The sequence below is a fragment of the Glycine max genome, chromosome 12 (assembly GCF_000004515.6).
Source record: "Glycine max cultivar Williams 82 chromosome 12, Glycine_max_v4.0, whole genome shotgun sequence".
In the NCBI taxonomy this organism is placed as follows: domain Eukaryota; kingdom Viridiplantae; phylum Streptophyta; class Magnoliopsida; order Fabales; family Fabaceae; genus Glycine; species Glycine max.
In genome coordinates, this window is record NC_038248.2 from 1,773,323 (window position 1) to 1,797,282 (window position 23,960).

At 34.6% G+C, this 23,960-nt stretch overlaps 1 protein-coding gene across 5 annotated transcripts; it reads left to right on the forward strand.

Moving 5' to 3' along the window:
* The first annotated feature begins 1,466 nt into the window (after positions 1–1,466).
* Positions 1,467–23,848, forward strand: LOC100796560 (nucleoporin NUP188). 5 transcript variants are annotated; one of them, XR_417021.4, is made up of 33 exons: positions 1,467–1,718; positions 1,801–1,974; positions 2,301–2,399; positions 4,080–4,149; positions 4,322–4,452; positions 4,773–4,913; positions 4,993–5,150; positions 6,470–6,638; positions 6,731–6,829; positions 7,084–7,161; positions 7,242–7,301; positions 7,394–7,551; positions 7,690–7,873; positions 8,641–8,760; positions 9,040–9,128; positions 9,253–9,357; positions 9,579–9,677; positions 9,918–10,006; positions 11,912–12,060; positions 13,114–13,257; positions 13,355–13,462; positions 13,671–13,781; positions 14,295–14,399; positions 14,487–14,597; positions 14,764–14,939; positions 15,106–15,577; positions 15,727–15,834; positions 16,028–16,086; positions 20,042–20,435; positions 21,215–22,741; positions 22,951–23,155; positions 23,273–23,458; positions 23,544–23,848. XR_417021.4 is itself a non-coding variant. In XM_006591976.4 (32 exons), exons 1-32 carry the CDS (start codon positions 1,611–1,613, stop codon positions 23,371–23,373), a joined length of 5,901 nt encoding a protein of 1,966 aa, XP_006592039.1. In that variant the 5' UTR covers positions 1,467–1,610; the 3' UTR covers positions 23,374–23,501. The 5 variants fall into 5 exon arrangements, 1 of the variants encoding a protein (XP_006592039.1); XR_003263594.2 differs by having other exon boundaries at positions 23,552–23,848; XR_417022.4 differs by having other exon boundaries at positions 23,273–23,431.
* Positions 23,849–23,960: the final 112 nt, after the last annotated feature.

Here is a 23,960-nt window from a genome sequence, read left to right on the forward strand (position 1 = left end):
TAATATGTATCTACTTTATTATATTAATCTATCTAGGTGTGCGTTTTTGTTTTTCACTTATAACCAGCAACATATATTCATTAAACTCGTTTTATAATTTATTTGTTGCTAATAAAGCCTTGGAAGGATAGGGCATGTGCAGAAGAGCCTCGCGTGAGAATATAAATAAAATTTAGACTGAAATAGAGCGATATGATTAAGAAGTTTGAAGTAATATGAAGTTTGAGTGTGATCAATATTGTTGATCTCGAATGAAGATCATTGGGCAATTAAGTTAGACAACCCAAATCATTGTATTTGTTTTTAATTAATTTCATGTGTATATAAATGCATCGTGATTGGATAGTTAAGCTTTCAAATATGTCTTTTTTCAAATAATAAGAGTAAATTTTTTATCATTTAACAGCAACAACCATTTTAATATGTTTATTTTTATTGCTTAAAGTCTCAAATACGAAATACAATAACTTTAAGCGATATTTTATTGTACGTCGCCATCTTTTTACTTTAAAGAATATATCAGTTTTGTCGATTTATAGCTAGTCTTGCTGAAAAAAAATTGGTTAGTAACTTATATAGTAAAGATTTTTTTCCCATCCATGTTTTTTGTTTTCATTTAGAATACTTGAATTTGAGACTTATAATTCTAACCAATGTGATATTTAGACAAGACACAATATGTTAAAAAGCACTTAGATATAAAAAGAGATAAGATCTGAAGTGTAATGCAACACGATGTAACAGAAAAATAACTAGTATAAATAAAAAAAAAAATTATAAGATTTCAATCAGCAAACAGTACTAATTAATTTAAGACTTAAATAATTTCTTAGTATCTATAAAATAGGAGTATTTTAATTTTAGTTACTTTTGTTTTTTGTTTTTGGATTTTTGGTGTTGTTAAATTTTTATTTTTTGTTTTAATTCATGTCATAAATATGTTCCATTAAATGTGTAATAATCATGATGTCGTATAATCTAATGTGCTCTGTCGACAAATAATGAAATCATCAAAAGTATCATGTTTCATATTGGTAAGGACTAAAATATAAAAAAATATCATATTTGTAGGGGCTATAATAAAAAATGACAACTTTGTAAAGACTAAAAACAAATTTTATTTATCCAATAATCAAACAAATTTTTCAATTAATAAAATAAATTAAAAATTAACTAAAATATTTTTACGAATATAATCATAATCATAATTTTTATTTAAATTATTTATAATATTTTAACTTTATGAAGTTATACAAGTTAATAATACGTTACATTTTTGTTATGTTTTTTTATTAATTATTGGATAAAATTTTGAGATAATAAACATAATTTAAACAAATAAAAAGCCACAAAATTACGAGGATCAAAATTAAACTAAAATATGAATTAAAAATAAAAATGTTAAGTCTAGAAAATAATGGATAAATAAGCCGGACACAAGACAATCGCAAATTCGCAATCGGTCACAGCATAGAAAGCGCGAAAAAGAGAGAAAAATCAAATCAAATGAAAAATTAAACTAAACCCTTCCATTACTGTGTTTTCCGCAGTGTTAGGGTTTAACTTTCTCTTCTTCGTTCCCGTTCTCGTTCTCGTCCTCTCCTCTAACAATGGCTGATACCAGTTCCGTGGATGCGTCTCTGTGGTGGGACTCATTCACTGTCCTCTTCTCTGAGCTTGAAAATTCCTCTCTGACCTCAGATCTCCCACCGAATTTGGTACACTTTCAACAATCTCCGTTTGCCTTCGTGTGTGTCTGAATTTGTGCACTTACATGAAATCATTTTGATGTTTATTTAGGCGAAGAAGTTGAAAGACAACCATGCCTGGTTCGTGGACACACTGACGCGCTTCAAACCGCCCAATCAGAGTTCAAAGGAAGCTTTGAGTTCAAAAACGCTGAAAATTGGATCTCACCAACTCACTATTCAACCTCAGCTGAAAGATACAGCGTTGCAGATTAGCTCCTGTCTGGTCAGTAGTTCCGTATTTGTGCTCGCTTAATGATCATTACAATATCACAAGCATCGTTGTTATCTTTTTATGGGGGGGTTCAGGTATTTACAATGGAGTGAAACGTTTCAATTGCCGAGAGGAAAGTTTTGACATTGAAATTTGAATGTTTATTACGGTTGGAAGTGGGGTTATCCTTGATTTGGTTGCTACTGTGTGGGGGAGAGTGTTGTTTTTCATTATCTGTATTATGGGGAATCTAGCTATTAATGTCTGTTATCCACTATCCAGTGAGTTATGCTGATAGCCTCATGGTGGCTTTCTATTGCCATTCTTGTTTATTTCAGCTACTAGACGAGGTTCAATCATACATTCTTGTCGAAAGGTCCATCAAACACAACAATGCTGCTGTGGCTGATTCCATGGCTCCAGAGTTTCTTTACATGGTCAGTGGCTTCATCCCCTTACTGCTTTCCTGTATATTATTGATGTAGTCAGGTGCTGATTTCTACAATGGTCATAATTTGTACATAACAAGAAGGATTTGGCTGATCCAATATGTTTTTACTAACAACTTTCAAATAAGTAACTTTAGTGTATTGTGAGAACTGTGAAGTCATAGTTGGATGGATTCCTAAAAAATATTTTAAACTTTTATATGACACTCATTTTTCTGGACTATAGTAGTGGTTGGAAGTTTAGAAGTTTAGTATAATAATTTAAATGATTTATACTCATACACACAATGCATTTCAAGTTACACGTTGGACTTCAGTACATAATTATCAATCTCGGATAGTGACTGATTGCAAAAATGCTATAGTGGTATAGCACATAGTGTGATGGCTTTTATTGTGATATATTTTTGTATACAAATTGTATAATTTATGCTCTATGCTTATAAATGCTCAAAGAGAAGACTGAAGGTTTGTTGCCCGAAAACTACCCAAGATGGTTGGCTTGGTCACTCTGGGTGCACAGAATCAGAACAAAGAGAAGAGAGGTCTCGAACAGAGAGAAGTGTGTAAAACTAAAGTTTTATAGCCCTTTGGGTTTTTAAAGTTTTAACCTTTCTGAGAATTGGGATTTTGTATAGCCTCTATAAGAAACCCTGTCTATTCGGCTGCTTAAAATGATGTGGTTTTGAGGGCAAGAATTAGATTTTGTATAGCCTCTTTGAGAAACCCTGCTTTTTGGGATGCTTGACACTTGTGAACTATAAACACACTACTATTCATGTTCCATGGATTGTGCAGGCCAACAGCTGCTCCGCCATGCACCACCATAAAAGCATGCTATTGATAACCTTGGTTTGATACCCTCATTTGGGTGTTGTATAGCATGATGATGAGTTATCTTAAGATGTAGTAATCTATGATTATCTATTCCATAGAATATAGACTCCTTGTTCTTGTATTTTTGCCTTTGAACCTCACTGATACATTGTTCTTGTAGTGAGGTTCAAAAACATGATACATGCATGTGTTCTGTCAACTGGAAACCTTTTAGGTTCTTCCTTTTTCCCTCTTTTTCCAATAATGGGTTCATGATAGGACCCAGAAGAATAAATGGGAACAGGGTCAGAGTTAGTTATATGGTTGGATGTCTGTTTAGTTAGTTATAGTTGGAATCTATCTAGTGGATTGGTAGTTAGGCACAAGGGTTTAAATAGCTGGAGCAAAGTAGAAGGAGGCCTTTGGGAGTTTAGATTTGAGAACTGAGCAAAGGCTCTGTTGTGTAAAGGGAAAACCTTTGGAAGGAAAATTCTCTCCTCAGGTTCCATGTATGTTATTTAATAAATAATAAATAACATCAAAGTATTATTTTTTCCTTTCCTTGTTTTTCTCATCTCTCTGAAAGCTTAAAACCTGTTTCTTGGTTCCTAAATCCTAACAGTTCGTGTTATTAATCATATTCTGCTTCTTTAGATTACCTTCATTGCATATACGAGAGTTCAAAATATATCGGTATTTAGCTGCTTCTGAACTTTATAAGATTTAATTTGATACAGATAGTTCATTAGAAAATTGTTTGCCAAAAAGTGAGATGGGATTGCTGACAGTATTTTCTCTGTGATACTTGCTTTTAATTCCTGTTTCTGATTTCTTTTCTTTCTTTTTATGAAGATGTTAGTTCAATATTACAAGGAGCGACAGTGCTTGCTAAAGTGCATCAGGTGGATTCTCATGCATGCTAGTAAGTGTGTCATGTTTGACTTTATGGCCAGTTAGTAATTATTTTGTTAATTCTCTATATTGGAAGATACGCCTTTGTGAGCACACACATTCAGTTTGTGTAGGTTTAGTAAACATTTCTACTTTATCTTAATTGACTTGGTGATGTCTTTGGATTTTGACTCTACATGCAGTACACAATGGTTATGTGGCTGAAGACAATACTATGAAGGAGGAGGCAAGAAAACTGTTTCATGATGGACTGGAAAATAAATTAATATTGTTCTTTAGCAATCTTTTGTCATGTAGTTTCCCAGAGCAAATGGTATGTTCAGTCGCCATCTACTATCCTTTAATTTTGCATGATTATATTAGATTGGTAGTTAACTTGTGTTTGGTATGTGATCCTCACATAACTTTGATGCAATTACTTTAATTTATGTGCATGCTGTAGCATTAATAGCTGAGTCTTGTTGTATAGCATTGCCTTCTTGCCCTATTTTTTCATGTTCTTGATTAATGTATTATGTATCTCCAAGCCATAGGATGTTGTAACTGTATATTCTCAAATGGATCAAGTGAATTTTTGAATTAAAAATTTATTGCTTGATGACTCAACATGTGTGAATTGTGGAATGCTTGAAGGATGTTGATCTTTTTACTCTGTGGGCTGAGGAGACTCTAATTGAAGACAACTTGGTTTTAGATATCCTTTTCCTAGCATATTATGATTCGTTTTGTACCTGTAGCAGTGAAATGTGGAAGAAGTTTATTTCTCTTTACAAGGTATAATGTTATACTTCTGCTCGGACCTGTGATATTTTCTTGAATCAAATCCTTGCTTAAAATCATCTTTTTGATCCAGGGGATCTTAGCTGGTGATTATAATTTGGGAAAGCTATCAATTACAACAGAAACACAACAGTTGTCTTATCATGCTAAAGTTCAGCTGCTGCTTATTTTAATAGAAACCCTGAACCTGGAGAATGTTCTTCAAATGGTTCATGATGAAGTACCTTACAGGTTAGCCTAGAATTCAAAGTTATGAAGAAAACGTGTTGCCAAACAGTTTGGTTAAACCATGAAGCACTGTGAAGTGTGAATTGCAAGGCCATAATCTGAAACCTCATCTTTTGATGCAATGACTGGTTGAATGCTGAACTGAATGTGGTCTGCTAGGCTATAAATTTCACTTTGTTATTGAAAATACTTGTGGTCTAAGCCCTAAGGCAATCATGAGACAAATGTTCTATTCTTTGAGGCTTGCCTTCCTTAAATATGTCATTTCATTCATTAACCAAGCAGAATTTCAATTTGCAACTAGATAAGAAATTGCATACTTTGTCCTATTCAGTTCTTCAGTGAAATCTATCAATCTCTCACCTTAAATGTTCTTGTTTTGTTGCTTCTTAGAATGTGGGTTTGGGCCTAATTCAATCTCAAAAGCTAATTCATAAGGTGAGGGTTGCCTCCTACTTATATATTCTATCTTGACTTTTTCTCTAGCCGATTTGGGACTTAAGTTTTTCCCAATACACTCAACATGTCCAATACTTTTGGGCTTGGTGCTTGGATCACATGGTGAGTGACCCTTTGAGTGAATCTAGAATAGGCTCTGATACCATCTTATAATGTGGGTTATGGGCCTAATTCAACCCCAAAAGTTAGCTCATAGGGTGAAGGTTGCTTCCTAAGTTCTGCATCGGCTAGAGATAGTGTCAAGATTGAGTATATAATTGGGGAGCTACCCTCACTCTTTGAGCTAACTTTTGAGGTTGAGTTAGGCCCAAACTCACATTCTTAGATGGTAACAGAGCCTATCCTAGATCCATTAAACGGGCCACCCACCATGTCATCCACGCACCAAACCCAAAAGTGATGGGTGTGAGGGAATGTATTGGAAAAAACCCAAGTCCAACATCGACTAGAGTATATAAATGAGGGACAACCGTCACTCAATAAGCTAGCTTTTGGGGTTGAGTTAGGCACAAACCCACATTCAAAGACTTCTAATTTTGGGTATCAGAATAGCAAAGTTATATGCTATACTTCATTGTTAGAGTTTGTTGATTTTGCCAATAATTCCATATGTCTATTTTGATTATTGTTATTTGTCAGCTTTGGATATGGAACATTTTCATTTGGTTAGTTTCATGTAGTGATATTCTTTGCCTGGAGCTGTGGGTTTTGAGTCAAATTCTTCATTCATATCGTAGTACTTATTATATTAGTTATATAGCATGGCATAAATTGCCTGTCTGTATTTTACAATTGATTTTTTAATTAATAAGTTTTCTTGATGTTGAATGTTGCAAAATCTGTTTGGAATTTGGATTTCCCAGGAAAGGCGTGTCTACATTTTCCATGACTGATGTTCAAGAAATGGATGCACTAGTTTCTACATTCAATGCTTTTGAAATGAAAGAAGCTGGTCCTCTAGTTCTAGCATGGGCAGTATTTCTTTATCTACTCTTGACACTTGTGGAAAAAGATGAAAATAATGAGCTAATGGTATGTGGTTACGTTTTATGTGAATTTTTGGTTTACTACTTATCATGTGTGTGTATTACAAAGTTGACCCTTTTTCTTTTCTCTGCATCCAGGAGATTGATCACATTAGTTATGTTCGTCAAGCCTTTGAGGCTGGATCCTTGCGTTATTGTCTTGAAATTCTTGAATGTGACATTTTGAAGGAATATGATGTGCGTCATTCAGACTTGGGTAGCATAACTTGTTATAGTGGATTAGTGAAAAAACCTTGAGCAATTCCTTTCTTTTCTATTATGAATCATTCAGCTTTCTAGTATACTAAATTGTGTTTGTAAAAAGAAAACTAAGCATGATATACTCTAATATTTATATTCATACTATAATGGTAGTACAGTGTGTATATTCTTAATTTTGTATGTTCTTCTGTAAAAATTATACTATAAATGATTTCCCCCCTTCCATTCAGGGCCCAGTGTCTGGATATCGCGGTGTTTTGAGGACATTTATATCTGCATTTGTTGCATCTTATGAAATCAACCTTCAGGTATGGTTGTAAAATCTGTAGTTAGTTTTTGGGAGATTATTTACGTCTTTCTCATTTGTTCTGCTTCAACAAACATACAGCCTGAGGACAGTAACCCCACTTTGATGCTGGATATTCTTTGCAAGATTTACCGTGGAGAGGTTTGGATGTATAACCCTTCATTTCACTCATTGCTTCATTATCATGATATCTGCCAGTGATCATTTATCAATTCAAGGACTGCTCCTTTCAGGAATCATTGTGTATTCAGTTTTGGGACAAGGAAAGTTTTATTGACGGTCCAATTCGGTCTCTTCTTTGCAACCTAGAGAGTGAGTTTCCTTTCAGGACACTCGAACTTGTACAACTCCTGTCATCCCTTTGTGAAGGAACTTGGCCTGCAGAGTGTGTGTAAGTAAATAAATAATTCATGTTTTTTCTGTTATCTTGTAAATTGGAATAACAGTACCATTGGTCCCTCAAAGCAAAGGAACATTTTTGTTTCTCAAGCCCTTGGTAGCCTTTCTTATGGATGCATTTTTTCAACAGGTATAACTTTCTAAATAGGTCTGTTGGTATATCATCCTTGTTTGAGATTAGTAGTGATTTGGAGGTAGTTGAGGCACAACAGGCAGTGCAAGTTCCTGGGGTTGAAGGTTTCTTTATTCCAGCTGGAACTCGTGGTAGTGTCTTGAGAGTTGTTGGAGAGAACACTGCCCTTGTACGATGGGAGGTGAATTATGCTAATATTGTTACTAACTTACTATGCTTTAGTTTACATTTCTAAGTGCTTCCTGTACCTTGATCTATAATAATAAATTTTCTTCACAACTCATTTTTGGTGGTGTGCAAATAAATGAGTTATTTTTTTAAAGTGTTATTGCTTGTTCTAGTATTTCTTTTCTGTCTCCTCTTTGCATTGGACTTGGATGGGAATAACCAATAACCTGAAAATTCTCTCAATCATATCAAGTGAGGCCTGTTCCAAAAGTTCCTAAGAGAAATTATCTGTAAATTCTTTAGTAATTGGTTTTCAATTTGAAATATTATTCTTCAGTGATTATTAGAATATATGTAAATACTTTACCATATCTATGATTATCCTTTAAGATCAGTTTCCCTATTTCCTCTTTATGCCTTAGGATTAGTTACCATATTTCTTTATTTAATCATGATTTGTTTCCATAATTAGCTAGGATTATGATGAGTATAAATAAGGGTTAGTACTATAGGTTTTATGAATATATCAAAAATATCAATACATTGTAATACATCTCAGTTAATATCAATTCAGTGTTTCATTTTCTTTTATCTCTTTTCCTCCCTCAATATCCAAAACTATATATTTTCAACAGTGATAATCAAATAAATGATGGTGTTTCAGTTACCTGTCCTCAAATGTCATTTTACTGTAATTTGAAGTTACTTGGAGTGGGATTTATATCTTATCAATATTATCTCAGATTTTGAATTCACCTGACAAATTCTTCTTTTTTCTAGTATTCACCATCTGGAATGTTTGTGTTACTCCTACATTTGGCCCAAGAGATGTATTTGAATAGCAAGGATGGAGTTGTTTATACTCTTGACCTGCTTAGTAGATTGGTGTCTTTTAACACTGTAAGTTGGTTAAGTTTTTTTTTTTTTTGGTCGGCATAAGTTGGTTAAGTTTAATTGACCATTTATTTTCAATTTGGTTCTTTGTAAGGATATGGTTACTGCATGGTTCTTGCTTTAAATCCAGTATTTTATTTCTCATGGATGACCTCATGAGATGAGATTTAAAGGTTTTGAGTAGTATTTTTAACTATAAGATCTGCTTATTAATAGTTATGGCAGTAACCTCTGTCTACCGAAGTACCTAAGAAATTTGGTCATTGATTCTCTTACTATGTGCAGGGTGTTTGCTTTGCTGTGATGGACATCAGCAACTCTCTGCTATTTCATGATGTTGGTTTGATGGATGAGCAGGTTGAAAAGAGGGTCTGGTAAATTATTCAATTTGAATGGTTGTCCTTTTGTGCATGTTTTCCTTGATTAATTTTATGATGTATTCTATTTATCTCTTGTTTGGTAGTTGTTTTTAAAATGACATTTTTCTTGTCAATACAGGGTAGTTGACATAATATGCAATCTTGTAAAAAACCTGACTCTGAATTCCTGCGGTGCTGCACTTATGTCAATGGGTGTCAAGATTTTGGGGATTATGTTGATTTGGTAATTGAAGTTATTCTTTTGTAGTAGTTGATCAATTTGTGCTAATCAAATATTTGATTTGTATGTATATCTTTTCTGTCCTAAGAGTATATTGATGGATTGTTTAAGGCTTTCTGCTTCTTGGGTCTTGATGATTTAATTTGTTAGTGGACGCTCATTTGTTTTTGAATTAGTAGTGTAATTGAGAAAAGGCTAGCTAATTTTTTTCCTTTCCAATACAGTTCTCCAGCTAATGTTGCAGCAACCACTCTAAATGCAAATCTTTTTGATATTACTTTGCAGACACCTACGTTCAACGTAGGCAGTAATGGTTTGTCAAGGTAAAGCCCTTTTTTTGAATAGCATGCATATACAAATAGGCAAGGTCTTCACAAACTTGTTTGAAATTGTGTGCTTACATAAAAAGAAATGGGTTATGTTAATCCTTTTGTTTTCTATTGTATGACTTCACATTTTCTTATACATTCTTCTGGTGGCATGTGGTGTCAAAGTAGCTTATTTTATGAATTTGTTTTATAAAATGTGATGTTACATCTCCCAGTCCTACTGTCTTTTTACAGTGGGTCATGGTTGCTTTCTTGCAAACTGGCTAGGATGCTTTTAATTGACTGTGAGCAAAACAGTAATGACTGCCCCTTGGCAATATCAGGTATGACTAACATTGATTTCTTATCCACTTTATTGTTATAAATTATAATGATATTTATTTGTTTCTCATTGTTTGTGTCTCTTGCATTCTTGTGCTTAATTAGCTTGCTCTGAAACCTGACTTTATGTTTTCCAATTGCTAGTTTGTAGCCCGTGCAATGCATGGGATTTTGTTTTAGATAAAATGTGTGGAGATTATTATTATTTTGGGAATTAAATACATTTACATGTGTACAAATTATGATATAACATTATATTATATTATATATATGTTATAATTTTAAACTCTGATTCATTTTATAAATTTAATTATAAAAAACTTAAAATTTTATGTGTGTTAAATGATTTAATTGGAAATTTGGATTGCGCTAACAATTAAAAGGTTTTTTACACTGTCAAAATTATGTTTATATCTACCCCTTTATATCTGACTCTATCTTTATAACAATCTTCATATTAAGGACTGCTAGTTCATTCAGATAATTTCTCAACAATCTGCACTATAGCAAGCAATACATTGCTCTCTTATTAAGTTACATCATGGCATATTCCAATGCAACCCTCAATTGTTTTCCATTTGTATAATATTTTCAACTCAAAGTTTAGAAGCCTAATAGAACCATTACCAAGCACTAGTAGTAAACATCACAGATATATAAAATATAATTTATTTAAACTAAGAAACCCTTGATACTTGATAGAGAACAGAGAACTTGCCTTGCAAACAATAATCATTAACAGAGGAGGAGGCAACCAAATTAGGAAATAAGAATTTGTTGCACACATCCTTATCATCATGGGTAAGGAGGAAGCGGGGGATTAGATTAGTAAATAATTAAAGTATGATACCAAACCTCAGATATTACTACCATTTCGAGAGGAGGTATCTGCAGTTTGTGTATTTTCCTGTTTCAATGATTTTGGATGAAAGGGATTGAAGTGCAAGAAGCTAAAATTTTGGCAAAAGTGAGTCTTGAGGCAGCCAACTTTTTGTGATTAAGTAGGCAACTTGTAAGCTGGTCTCATGAGGCAGCCCACATTTCAGGATATTAGTTTCTCTATGGAACCATGTGTATGGTAACCTACCTATGTACTTAGTACCTCTGGTACTTTTTTCTCATTAATATATATACTATTATCTTTGCTGATCAAAAAAACAAATAGATCTATTATCAAGATACACACTCTTCCTAATTGCAAGTTGATTTCTTCAGGAAACACAATTATATCTGTATAAAGGATTTGTGTTCTTCTGGAAACAGATTAGTAGGGATTGAGAAGCAAGGTGAGGACTCCATGGATTTATTCAGCCAGCCAAAAAATGATAAAAGAGAATACTTTCTTGGAGAGAATGTGAATGCCTGGTATCAATTTGATTGAGAGTGAACATATAGATGGAGAAAAGGAGTGACATGGATAGAATGAAGAGTTTGTTAAGTGGGTGACTCACTTTCGAGAGTGAAGACTCTAATTTATATAATAGTTTGATTTATGTTGATTTTGCTGTTATATTTTGTTTCTTTCTTCTCCCTGTTTTTTGATACGCAGACTGCCACTTTAGAACTAGGGGCACTCTATAATGGATACTTGTTTTGGAAGATTTTGTAAGTTTTAGTACAGTAGTGCTACAATAGACATATTTCTGATAAGATGTTATGCTTATGATTTTGACTGCAATATAGCAAATTTACTACAATGGTAACCTAAAAAGGTAAAAAAAGAGACTATAATACACTTGTGTACAGTTGTACTTGATGAAAATATACCGATATATATTCATCCTTAGTTAAATTTGCAATAAAGGATTAATTCAATTGAGTTGTTGGTTTGGCATGCTTTTATGAACTTCTATGCTATATTCCATCTATTTTCTCTCTAGTCTGATGTAGTGGCCTGAATCTTGCAGTGCTGGACTTCACCATACAGCTTGTAGAAACAGGAGTAGAGCATGATGCTCTCCTGGCATTGATCATTTTCTCTTTGCAGTATGTCCTAGTCAATCACGAGTATTGGAAATACAAGATGAAACATATTAGATGGAAAATAACATTGAAGGTATGTCCTGCTTCTGTTTTAAGCCACACAATTTTGTACTCAGTTTTGGATCTTTACTAGAACACTTCTAAGATTCCTAGTGACTGGTAATCACTGAAATAATTGAGCATGAGCAAGAAAATAAAGGTAAGTGTGGGAAACATGGTAATTAAAATGACATGGAACATACAGTTTGTATTCCAATTTGAAACAATTTATAAAGAAATTGCATGGAGAGTTGTTTTTAACCTTGAATCATTCAAATCATTTCTGTATTGGACGAATTGCAAAACTGAGCTCCATCATGAGATTCTTGCAGTTGGGTCACACCCAAATAAGGGATCAGGCTGAGCCGTCAAGGTCACACAATCCATTCTGAAAAGAAAATCGATTCTAGGGTTTTTCTTTGCAAATCTTCTAAGATTATTTTTTAGTTTATATTTCACTTTGTTAGCTATATAGCAAACTATTTCACTCTAAAATTCTAGTATATAGATGTTTTCAATATTTCTGTATGTTAAAAATACTTTTTATGGCATTTTTAATGATAGATGATGAATCTTATGATTCACGGTATGGATTAATTCATGGTTTGGAAAGTAGACCTTCCAATTCGGGAGATGATTATCATAATTTTTAAGAAGTTGAAAGGTTTTTATCTGTTGTGAATTTTAAAGTTAATAATTAAATTATATTTTCTTTTTTAAATAAAATAAAATTTAGGAATATAGAGCTAAATTTGAATAATTAGTTTTTTTCCCATTGTTTTGAATTTCATGTTTTACTTTGTTAGTTATACATGAGCAATTTGACTTTAAATTTATATAGATATTTTTTATATTTGTGTATGTTAAAATACTTTTTATGGCATTTTAAATGATTGATGAAAGATATTTCCAACGCAATAAATTATGTGCATTAGTTTTTGATGCTCCAAAGTCTATGTTAACTGCTTCTAATTTATTGCTAGCACAGTGGGGCATGATTCTGGAAAATAATATAATGTAGGTTTTGTACAATTAGGATTAAAATTATGCCGTTGTGATTAATATCAAATGTTGGGGTTCTTTGCAGGTTCTTGAGTTGATGAAAAAATGCATTTCATCAATGCCTTATTATGGAAAATTGGGTGAGATCATAAACAACGTGTTGTTCTCTGATTCTTCCATCCATAACACACTATTCCAAATTGTTTGCACTAATGCACATGCTTTGGAGGTGACGTACATTGAAACTTGGGTTTATTATTCATCCATTTGTTAGTCTATTTTGCTTATTCCTACATCTTATTGAGAAGAACATCTCTTTTTAACAGAAATTGCATGTAAGCCGCCTCTTTGATCCAATGGAAATTGAAGGGTTACAGCTTGCTATAGGTTCTGTTTTAGATATTCTTTCAGTCATGTTGACCAAACTTTCTAAGGTACAGAGGAAAACTGCAAATATCCATGGTTTTATTAGTTACATATGATTACAGAAATTCATATTGATAGGATATCATATTTTTCTTGTTATACATAGAAGTCCATAAACATTGTTTTTGCATAATAACTTACTCTTTCCTAGTAACTGTCTATATCTGTAATATCTTTACATTATGAAAATACTGAAAATCATTCTCTGTTGTCCAGGATACATCATCGAACTTTCCAGTTTTTCTCCAAGCATTGTTCTCATGCACAACCAAACCGGTTCCTGTTGTCACTTCTGTTATGTCCCTGATTTCATACTCTCAAGATCCTGTATGAACACTCTCCTTGCTCAAATTGGAGTGTCATTACATTTTTCTGATCATTTTTATGCACCTACTTGCAATGCTGGTAATGAGTTTTTATTGAACAATAATGAGCATCTGCCTCCTTTTTCTTCTGTTAGAGATCTGTGAGCTCTTCAGTGCATGCTTAACACACATTCTGTTATATATTATTAATTAATAATGTTAATAGCTGCATAAGGGACTGATATTGATCACATTTGCTTGATTTTCCCATTTTTCATAGTTATACACTTACACTTGGGTTGTCCATTAACATTTCTCTTCTATGTGTTGTATTGCCTATTTTTGTTTGGCATGCTTGCTGACACATAGGATGCATTGTTTTTTGTGCATTTGATTCCAAAATCCAGTGGGTCCTACATATCTCTGTGGATGGTTTGTTTGTTACTTATTTTACCTTCCTTTCAGTGAATATATATACTTGTTAATGCCTGATTTTCTATTCATTGCTTGACAAACATACATCTTGTCTGTGTAGGCCATCCAATTCGGTGCTGTTAGGTTTATTTCAATGTTATTTGCCATAGCAGATTGTATTCAACCATTTTCATATGGAATCACATGCTTCATTCCAGATAATGAGGTTAGGGGTGTTACTTTCAGTTTCTTCAAATTTATTGTTCTTTTAGCTTTTTAGCTTGATTTAAGTAAATTTTTGTAACTGGTTTAGATCATGGATTTGAGGCACTCTGTGAACTACATACTGCTTGAGCAATCAGAATCAAATGAAGATCTCTTTGTTGCTACAGTCAATCTGTTTACTTCTGCTGCACATTACCAGGTTTGAATTATGTAGTAAATTAAAGAATTGGATTTCACATTTTGTGGAGAAGTTACAAGGTTACTTGCACTGATACCAATTTTGGGGCAAAGTGTCAAACTCATTTTTTCACCATATTAAGTTGTTCTCAATCACCATTTTCTTATTTGACATTCCTTTTTTGCAGCCTTCTTTCATTGTTGCTATCTTTGCTCTAGAGGAGAACACTGAAGGCCACTTGAGCATTGGTGATGCAAAGCTGCAAAAAAAGGAAACTTCTCCTACAACTGTAGTTTCTAAAAGATCAAGTCTTGTAGATGCACTTATGCACTATATTGAAAGGGCAGATGATCTGATCAAGAGGTTCAAACATACTGTTTTGTGTACTTAACTTCATGATTGCCTTATGGGGCGTTCTTTATCTGTTTTTTCTTAGTTTCTGTCCTTATTGCTTATGCTTTTTGCTGGTCAATTGTCTTGCTTATTGAAATATGAGTAAGTTACTCATTGTATTTTTCTCTATCTCCAGCAATCCCCGCATACTGCTTTGTGTACTTAACTTCATGATTGCCTTATGGCAAGGGGCTCCCCATTATGCCAATCTCTTGGATGCTTTAAGAAGGCATGGAAAGTTTTGGGAACACTTGGCCAATGCAATCTCTAACATTGCTAGCAGTGAAATTCCCTTACTTAGGAGTCTTGAAGAAAAAGATGCTTTCAATCTGGCTTACTGTTTCCATTGTCAATCTTCCATACATGGAATCATGGCTTATGAATTATTCTTGCACAAGAAGTTGTTTCATGCAGAGTCACTTGTGAAGGATGTAGCTGAATCCAAGGACAAGGAGCAAAATGCCTCAAAAACAGAAAAATCCAAAGCACCAGATCTTCAGGATCTTAAGGGAATCTGGTCTTCATGGTTCAACGACTCTATTTTAGAGAAACTAATAAAGTCATACACTTCTTGTGGATATAATAATGATATATATGGTGGTGCAAAGGTTAGCTTGATGTTATTTTCCTTTTTTAAGTATGCTTGTAATTGTATATCACGCAATTATGGGTATACATTATGAACTTTTCTTCCCTTTTTTATTTACTTCCAGTATGTAGTGTATGTTTTTATATGCTCTAGCATGCAATTTTTCAGGTCGCCACCAGTTTATTCTCTGTTCATGTGATGATGAAATTAGCAGTTTGTGACTCTGGAAGTATATCTGTGTTATTGCTTCAGAAGATTCATGAAATTCTGACGAAGGTTTAATGTCTAATCTATTTTCTTCTAAGAAAGTCATTTATTCTAATTTACTATGTAATGTTGTAAGGGGTATTAATCCATATCTATACATCATACAGATCATTATGAATATGTTATGCTTCAAAAGAAAATCATTTTAGTTGACTATTTTGTCAACATTTTCTAATATATAGAAACATTTCTATGTTTGCAGCTCAGCATTCATCCTGCTTTCTCTGAATTGGTGTCTCAGTATTCACAACGTGGTTACAGGTTATAGACTTATCCATGTGTGTTATTTTTTACTTCATAACTTTAAGGATTTTTATTTAAACTACATGTTATCTGTGACCAAGTTGGAACATCAATGAATAATTCATTTTGCTTCCATATAGTCATGCATGTCCTTTTCATGGAAAATCAACTAACATTTAGAACACTCTGATTTCTCTATAAAAACATAGTATTTTATTAGAAAGAATAAGGGATTTTTCCCAATGTCCAAAAGCCCCAATTCTCCCACAAATGACAAAAGATATCTCTCCCCCTTGACCCCTCTTCTTATTTATAGGCAACGGGTTGTAATTCTTCTAATCATCTCTGCCTAACTAACTCCCTCATTAACAATTAACAATTAGTAACAGAAATCTAATGCTAGATTACTAATAGACACCTAACACTATCATTGTATCACAAAGAATTGTGAGACTGAGAATTAAGGTAACACCATTTTTGAATAAATTCTCATTACTTTCAATTTGAGTCAAAAGTCATGTTTTTTCTTTCCACCATACAATTCATGTCTTGAATTTACCTCGTGCGGAAATAGGTTTTATTTTCCCTTGAATCTGTGAATGGTACATGGGAGGTACATATAGAATGCACAGGACATAAATAAGAACAATAATCTAGCCTAGAAATTAGGGGGATTGATTTCCCTATAAATGCAAATTCTAAATATGGTAAAGCCAGAAATGACAGCTAATAATGATGTACATAAAATCCTAATGAGCTGTACAAACAGAATTTGTTGATTCTAAGTTGATCTTCAACACTCCCCCTCAATCTGGATGGTAGATATCTATCATACACAGATTGGATTTGATATTCTCGTATATATTCCTTGGTAGGGCTTTGGTTAGAATGTCCGCTGTCTATTTGCATGATGGAACATGATTGACACTTAAAATCTTATGATCAATTTTCTCCTTAATGAAATGTATATCGATCTCCTCATGCTTTGTTCTATCATGATGAACTGGATTTTGCAATGCCTATAACAGCCTTGTTATCACAAAATATCCTCATGGTGTAGTTGATAGGAATTCTGATTTCATTCAACATTCGCTTGAGCCATATTCCTTCACAAATACCGTGTGCCATAGCTCTGAATTCTGCTTTGCTTCTGCACTACTCCTAGCCACAACAAACTGTTTCTTGCTTCTCCAAGTTACCATGTTCCCCCATACAAATGTGCAATATCTTGCAGTTGATTTCCTGTCAGATATAGACATCAATACCTCTGAGTTTTTCTGGAAATAGAGCTCTCGGCCTGGTGTACCTTTAAGGTATTGGAGGATTCTATTCACATTTCTCATGTCAGTTCCAGTTGGGTTTGACATAGAACGACTAGCCATGCTTACAGCAAAACCAATGCCTGGCCTAGTATGAGTTAGATAGATTAGTTTTCCAACTAGACTTTGATATCTATCTTTGTCAGCTGCTACACTCTTCTCTTCACTCCTTTTGACGGGTTCTATGGGAGTATTGGCTGTTTTGCATCCAAGCATCCCTGTCTCTTGAAGTAAATCCAGAGTGTACTTCCTTTGAGAAACAGAAATATCATTCTTTGTCCGAGCAATTTCCATCCCTAGAAAATACTTGAGCTGACCTAGATCCTTGACTTCAAATTTCTTGGCTAGAAGATTCTTCAGATGATTTATTTGATCACAATCATCTCTTGTAATTACGATATCATCTACATAGACAATAAACAAAGCTATCTTTCCATCCACAGAATGCTTAACATAGTATGGTCTGTTATGCATTAAGCGAAACCATCTTGCTTGACAACTTTTGTTAGCCCATCAAACCACACCCTTGGAGATTGTTTGAGGCCATGTAGAGATTTACAAAGCCTGCACACCATGTTTGAGGTGCTGGGTGATTCAAGTCCGGGAGGTATTTGCATATATACCTCCCTCTTCTAACTCCCCATTTAGAAAAGCATTCTTTATGTCTAGTTGGTGTAGAGGCCAATCTAGATTTACTGCTAGAGATAATAGGACCCGAACAGAATTGAGTTTAGCAAAGTGTGAATGTCTCTTCATAATCTACTCCATATGATTGTGTAAATCCCTTTGCAACCAACCGAGCCTTGTACCTGTTTATACTGCCATCAACATTGCATTTAATTGTGAATATCCATTTACATCCCATTGTTGTCTTCCCTTTTGGAATAGTGGTGACTTCCCATGTGTCATTTTTTACAAGTGCTTGAACTTCTTCTATTATAGTTGCTGCCCATTCAGGTCTTTGTAGTGCCTCTTGAATATTTCTTGGAATTTCTACACTGTCAACCGCTGCTACAAAGGACCTGCACTTTTGTGACAATTTTCCATAGGAGACATATCTCTCAATAGGGTGTTGAGTACAATTTCTCACCCCTTTTCTCTTAGCAATAGGAATATCAGTATCTGTTGTATTTATATCAATAGGTTCAAGGTTAGGAAGAATATTACCTGTGGGAACTTCATTTCCAAGAGCCTAGTTGGATTCATGGTTTTGCATTGGAGTTGTGCTTGACTCTACATCCTTCCTCCTTTTTCTCTTGTAAACCTTCCAGTTATCTTCTCGTGTTTCTGGGCCAGGGTTCTGTTGAGACGTAGTTGAAACTTTAACTCATCCTGTTCAGTTTCTGCTGCAGGTTCTGTCACACCAGGGGCGGTTTTTCTTTTGTGGTGGTCGAGGCTGGTTTCCTCTTGCTGCCATTGTCGAGCTCTCAATGGATGGAACTGATATGGATGTTCCCAGCATGAGTTTCCTCCTGCTTTCTTCCCTTCTTACTTCTGAGAAGACTTCCCGAATTTTGGGAAGTGGTTTGGTTCCAAGAATCCTTCCACAAACTTCATCAAGATCCTTGTTTAGTCGCAATAGGAACTTGTAAATCCTATCTTTTTCCACCATTTCCTTATACTTCTTCTTATCTTCTGTACAGCACCATGAAACTTCTTCATATATGTCCAGCTGCTGCCAATGTCTGTAGAGTATGTTAAAATACTCCGTAACAGAGGACTCTCCCTATCGAAGGTGATGGAATATGCTTTTTATCTCAAAAACAGCAGATGTGTTGTCCACGTTTGAGTACATTTCCTTCACTGCATCCCATATATCTTTTGCAGTGTCATAGAACATAAAATTTTCACCAATTTCATTTGTCATGGTGTTGAGTGGCCATGACATTACTTGACTGTTCTCAAGTTTCCATTTTTGAACATTTGTGTCCCCTTTCTTAGGACACTCTGAATCTCCTGTGATGTAGCCTTCCCTTCCTTTTCCTTGAAGAAAGATCTTGACTGACCTTACCTAGTTCTGACCATTCAGTTTATGATCAATGATGAGGTGAGTAAGCCCATCATGTGAGCTGGTCGGTAATGATCCAATCTCCACCGTGAACGATTCATCAGATTTTTGGTCTCCCATGGCTTGGCGGTCCTAGGTTTAGGGATGGTTCAGATTGAGCTTTGATACCATGCGGAAATAGGTTTTTATTCTCCCTTGAATCTGTGAATGGTACATGTGAGGTATATATAGAATGCACGGGACAGAAATAAGAACAATAATTTAGCCTAGAAATCAGGGGAATTGATCTCCCTATGAATGCAAACTAGTATTAGAGCCCGTGCAATGCACGGACAAACTGATTTATTGTAGAATATCATGAACTGTAACTTTTATACGATTCTATGTAGAATAGTTTTTATGGTTATAAACTTTCTGTGTTTACAAACTAAGGGTTCTGCTAAAAGGGCTGAGGAGGATTGATTTGTTGATATTGGTAAAGACAGAAATGACAGCTAATAATTATGTGTATAAAATTCTAATGAGCTGTACACACAATCTGTTGATTCTGCCTTGATTTTCAACACCTTGTCTAACCAAAACAAATGTATATATTCTTTTGTAATGTACATCAATCATAATTTGATTGTATTTCTTAATTTTGCAGTGAAGGGAAGGAACTAAAGAAATTGATACTCAGTGACCTCTTTTATCATTTGCAAGGAGAACTTGAAGGGAGGAAAATTGATATTGGCCCATTCAAAGAATTATCTCAGTATCTTGTCGAATCAAATTTTTTGGGAACGTATCAACACCTGTTCAATGAAGACTCTTTTACAAAGAACATGTTTACAAAGAATGTGTACTTGTTTGACCTTGCACACTTGCGAGAAGATTTGAGATTAGATTTGTGGGATTGTTCTAATTGGAAAACATCCAAGGAGATTGCAGAAACCATGCTGCGTTTCCTGCAGGATGCAAACTCAGTTATGTTGCTTTCAAGTTCAAAGCTTTCTGCTTTGAAAGGACTGATAGCTGTTTTGGCTGTCAACCATTATGATGTGAGAATTTAAATTTCTGATTTCCTTTTGTTGCATTTCCCTATCAGAATAATAGAATTATAGTTGTAAGTTACAAATGTTGAAATGTTCATGTGGTAGCCCAGCTGCTCTGCTGCTGGTTCCTTATGATTGTGAATTTGAGCCCTGCAGTTGGCTTATGCATGATTCTTATAGGTTGAAATGGCTTCTGTTTTAACACGAAGCAATATTTTAAAAAAAAAAACATTTTTCCTCATCTTATTACACTTAAAATGTCTAGGGTTGTTTAGAAAATTGTTCTGATAATGCTATGCTTGAATTCGTTTTACCATGGTGAATAGAAGTCACCAGTAGGATTCTTTGCTTTATAATTATCATTGCTTGCCTGCAAGCATCAAATCTGAAGTACAATAAAAAGATCTTTTTGTGATGGAGTTTTTTTAATTATTTCGAGAAAGGTGCCATATCAATTTTGTCCATAATTTGTGGTTGGTTTCTGTTAACATTGGAACAAGAATTGCATTCAAGTTCCTGCGTGAGAGTTTATCCCAATAGGCCAATATTAAATTACATAGGGGAAAGGAAACTTTGACTATGGACCATTAGAAACATTTTAGCATGAAAAGTTGTTTAAACATTGATGTTCCAGTTTTCATATACTTTCCTTTGTTTATATATGTATATATGTATGATGTATTATTTGTATGATTTTGTCATTTATGAATGAGTAACTTTCTTCTTCCTGCCATTTGGTTCCGACTTGTCTCTGTCAAATTTTCATTTTTCACATGATCTTGCAGTCACAAGGGAGGGCTACAACTGGAGGGAGAATTTCAGATGAACTCATATTCGCTTTCATGGATAATATATGCCAATCTTTCCTTGCTACCATAGAGACATTATCATCTGTTCTAGACGCCTCTGAGGATATTCTTAACTTTCTTGCATGTCAAGCAGAATTACTCCTCCAGTTGACAAGAACTGTCTGTAAAAGCCTCTCCTTACATGTATCCCTACTTGTTCTGAAATGTGCTAGTTCAGGTCTTAAACTATTGAGTGCACTTAAGCCTTTACCTTCTGAGGCTAATCTGATCATGAAACTTTTACTCACATTGCTGCTTTCAGTACTACAGTCCGACTCCCTTAATGCGCATTCAGATGGGGCAACTGATGAGAGTTCTGGTGAGGACTTCTCAAAGGTTTCAAATGCAACCCTGGGACTACTACCCATTCTTTGCAACTGCATTGCAACTTCTGAGCATTGCATGCTATCCCTATCAGTTATGGACTTGATATTGAGACGCTTCTTGACACCCAGGACTTGGTTACCTGTCCTGCAGAATCATCTCCAACTGCCAATTGTTATGCTGAAACTCCATGATAAAAATTCTGCCTCTATTCCAATAATAATGAAGTTCTTTTTGACCCTTGCACGGGTTAGAGGAGGTGCTGAGATGCTTTATTGTTCTGGCTTCTTGTCATCTTTAAGAGTGCTATTTGCTGAATCCGGTGAGGATTTCTTGAGAATTGGTAGTGAGAATCTGGGCAGCTCATGTGAGAAGTTTGTAATACCGCAGGATATTTGGGGTCTTGGATTAGCTGTGGTTACTGCTATGGTTAAATCCTTGGGAGACAATTCTTCTGGCACCGCTATTGTGGACAGCATGATACCGTACTTTTTTTCAGAGAAAGCTCGTCTTATTTTTAATTCTCTAAATGCCCCAGACTTTCCTTCTGATGATCATGACAAGAAAAGACCTCGGGCACAGAGGGCATGGATTTCTTTAGCTACTCTTAAAGAAACTGAACATACTTTGATGCTCATGTGTGAGCTAGCAAAACATTGGAATTCATGGATTAAGGCAATAAGAAATGTGGATAGACAGCTTAGAGAGAAGTGTATCCATCTTTTAGCCTTCATTAGCAGGGGATCTCAACGCCTTAGTGAATTGTCAAGCAGAAATGCCCCTCTTTTATGTCCACCTACTGTGAAAGAGGAATTTGAAATTTGCTTAAAACCTTCTTATGTCAATAGCAAAAATGGATGGTTTGCTCTTTCACCACTCGGATGTGTGCCAAAACCGAAGATCTCTTCTTTCTCAACTGCATTATCTACCTATGGTCAAGCAACTGAGAGTAGGAATCCTGCTTCAAAAACAGGCTTCTCTGATACTGTTGCCTTGCAGGTATATAGAATAGCATTTCTCCTTTTAAAGTTTCTTTGTTTACAAACTGAGGGTGCTGCTAAAAGGGCTGAGGAAGTTGGGTTTGTTGATCTTGCACATTTTCCTGAGCTTCCAATGCCAGAAATCTTGCATGGACTGCAGGTACCATGATCTTCACAAATCACATGCATATAATGTTTACATTTTTATAATAAGCCCAAATTTAGAAGTATTTGAAATTCTGTCAATGGTTTGATTTATGGGTGTGCTTAAGGCTTGCTTTATGCCAAAAATGATTTGTTGTGGGATGCCTGAATCCAAGAAGCAAATAATTGGATGTTTGTCTGAGCCTTATTTTCTTTTGGGTGCAGGATCAAGCTATTGCCATTACTACGGAGCTCTGTGAAGCCAACAAACTAAAGGTCTCCCCAGAAACACAGGATGTTTGCAACTTATTGTTGCAAATACTTGAAATGGCCTTGCACTTGGAACTTTGTGTTCTACAAATTTGTGGCATAAGACCTGTATTAGGACGTGTGGAGGATTTTTCAAAGGAAGCCAAATCTTTATTTAGTGGTAATATTATTTTTCATCCATCTGTAGCACCTGTGTCTGATTCCATTGCCTTTTTGTTATTTTTTCAATATTTTTGTCTTCTGAAGAAGTGCTAATATTTCTTGATGGCTTGTGCAGCATTGGAGGGTCATGCTTTTCTAAAAGCATCTTGCAACTCTCTAAAACAGATGATATCGTGTGTCTATCCCGGATTGCTGCAGGGAGAGAATTTCATATAAGATTTGATGTAGACAAAAGAGCACATTATTAATTGTACAGAATTTCATAGTGCCAATTGTCAGTCTTCTTTCACTATGTAGCTAGGTATTCCTTGTGTTGATATATAAATGCGGATTTTTTTCTGACCGTTCTTTGTGTTTCTTCATATTTATATCTTTTTCTTTTTTAGGAGAAAAGGTTATCAACATGGGGATAATACATAGGCCGTGTGTTGCATGATTTTCGGTAGTAAATGAATTCTTTGTGCGGCCACGCACCGTGCCTCGGTGATGGTGATTGTGCCCAATGCTGTCTTGGTTTCGCTTGATCAGGACCTGTTCTAAAGGTTGACAAGTTTGACACAATTTTGCAAGGGATGTCAAATACTTGATTTTAACCATAGTTCGCAATTTGTGGTAAATGGACTATCATCATGTAAGTGAAATCGTAATTTACTTATCATATTGAATATCATGGCTCAACAGATTTACTTTATACATCTTTATATTAATTTAGGTCTCCTCTTCTCTAGGCGTTAAACGACCTTAAATATAGCCAAAGCTTATTGGTCTGCAATTTAATTGGCTTTTAAAGAATTCTGGAAAAT

What these genes read in the sequence shown, in the direction of transcription:
- LOC100796560 (XM_006591976.4), top strand. Translation starts at nt 1,611, where the DNA reads ATGGCTGATACCAGTTCCGTGGATGCGTCTCTGTGGTGGGACTCATTC. An exon ending in GTAGTTTCCCAGAGCAAATG is followed by an intron (nt 4,453 to 4,772) that starts GTATGTTCAGTC and finishes GAATGCTTGAAG; the next exon opens with GATGTTGATCTTTTTACTCT. An exon ending in TTCATGAAATTCTGACGAAG is followed by an intron (nt 15,835 to 16,027) that starts GTTTAATGTCTA and finishes CTATGTTTGCAG; the next exon opens with CTCAGCATTCATCCTGCTTT.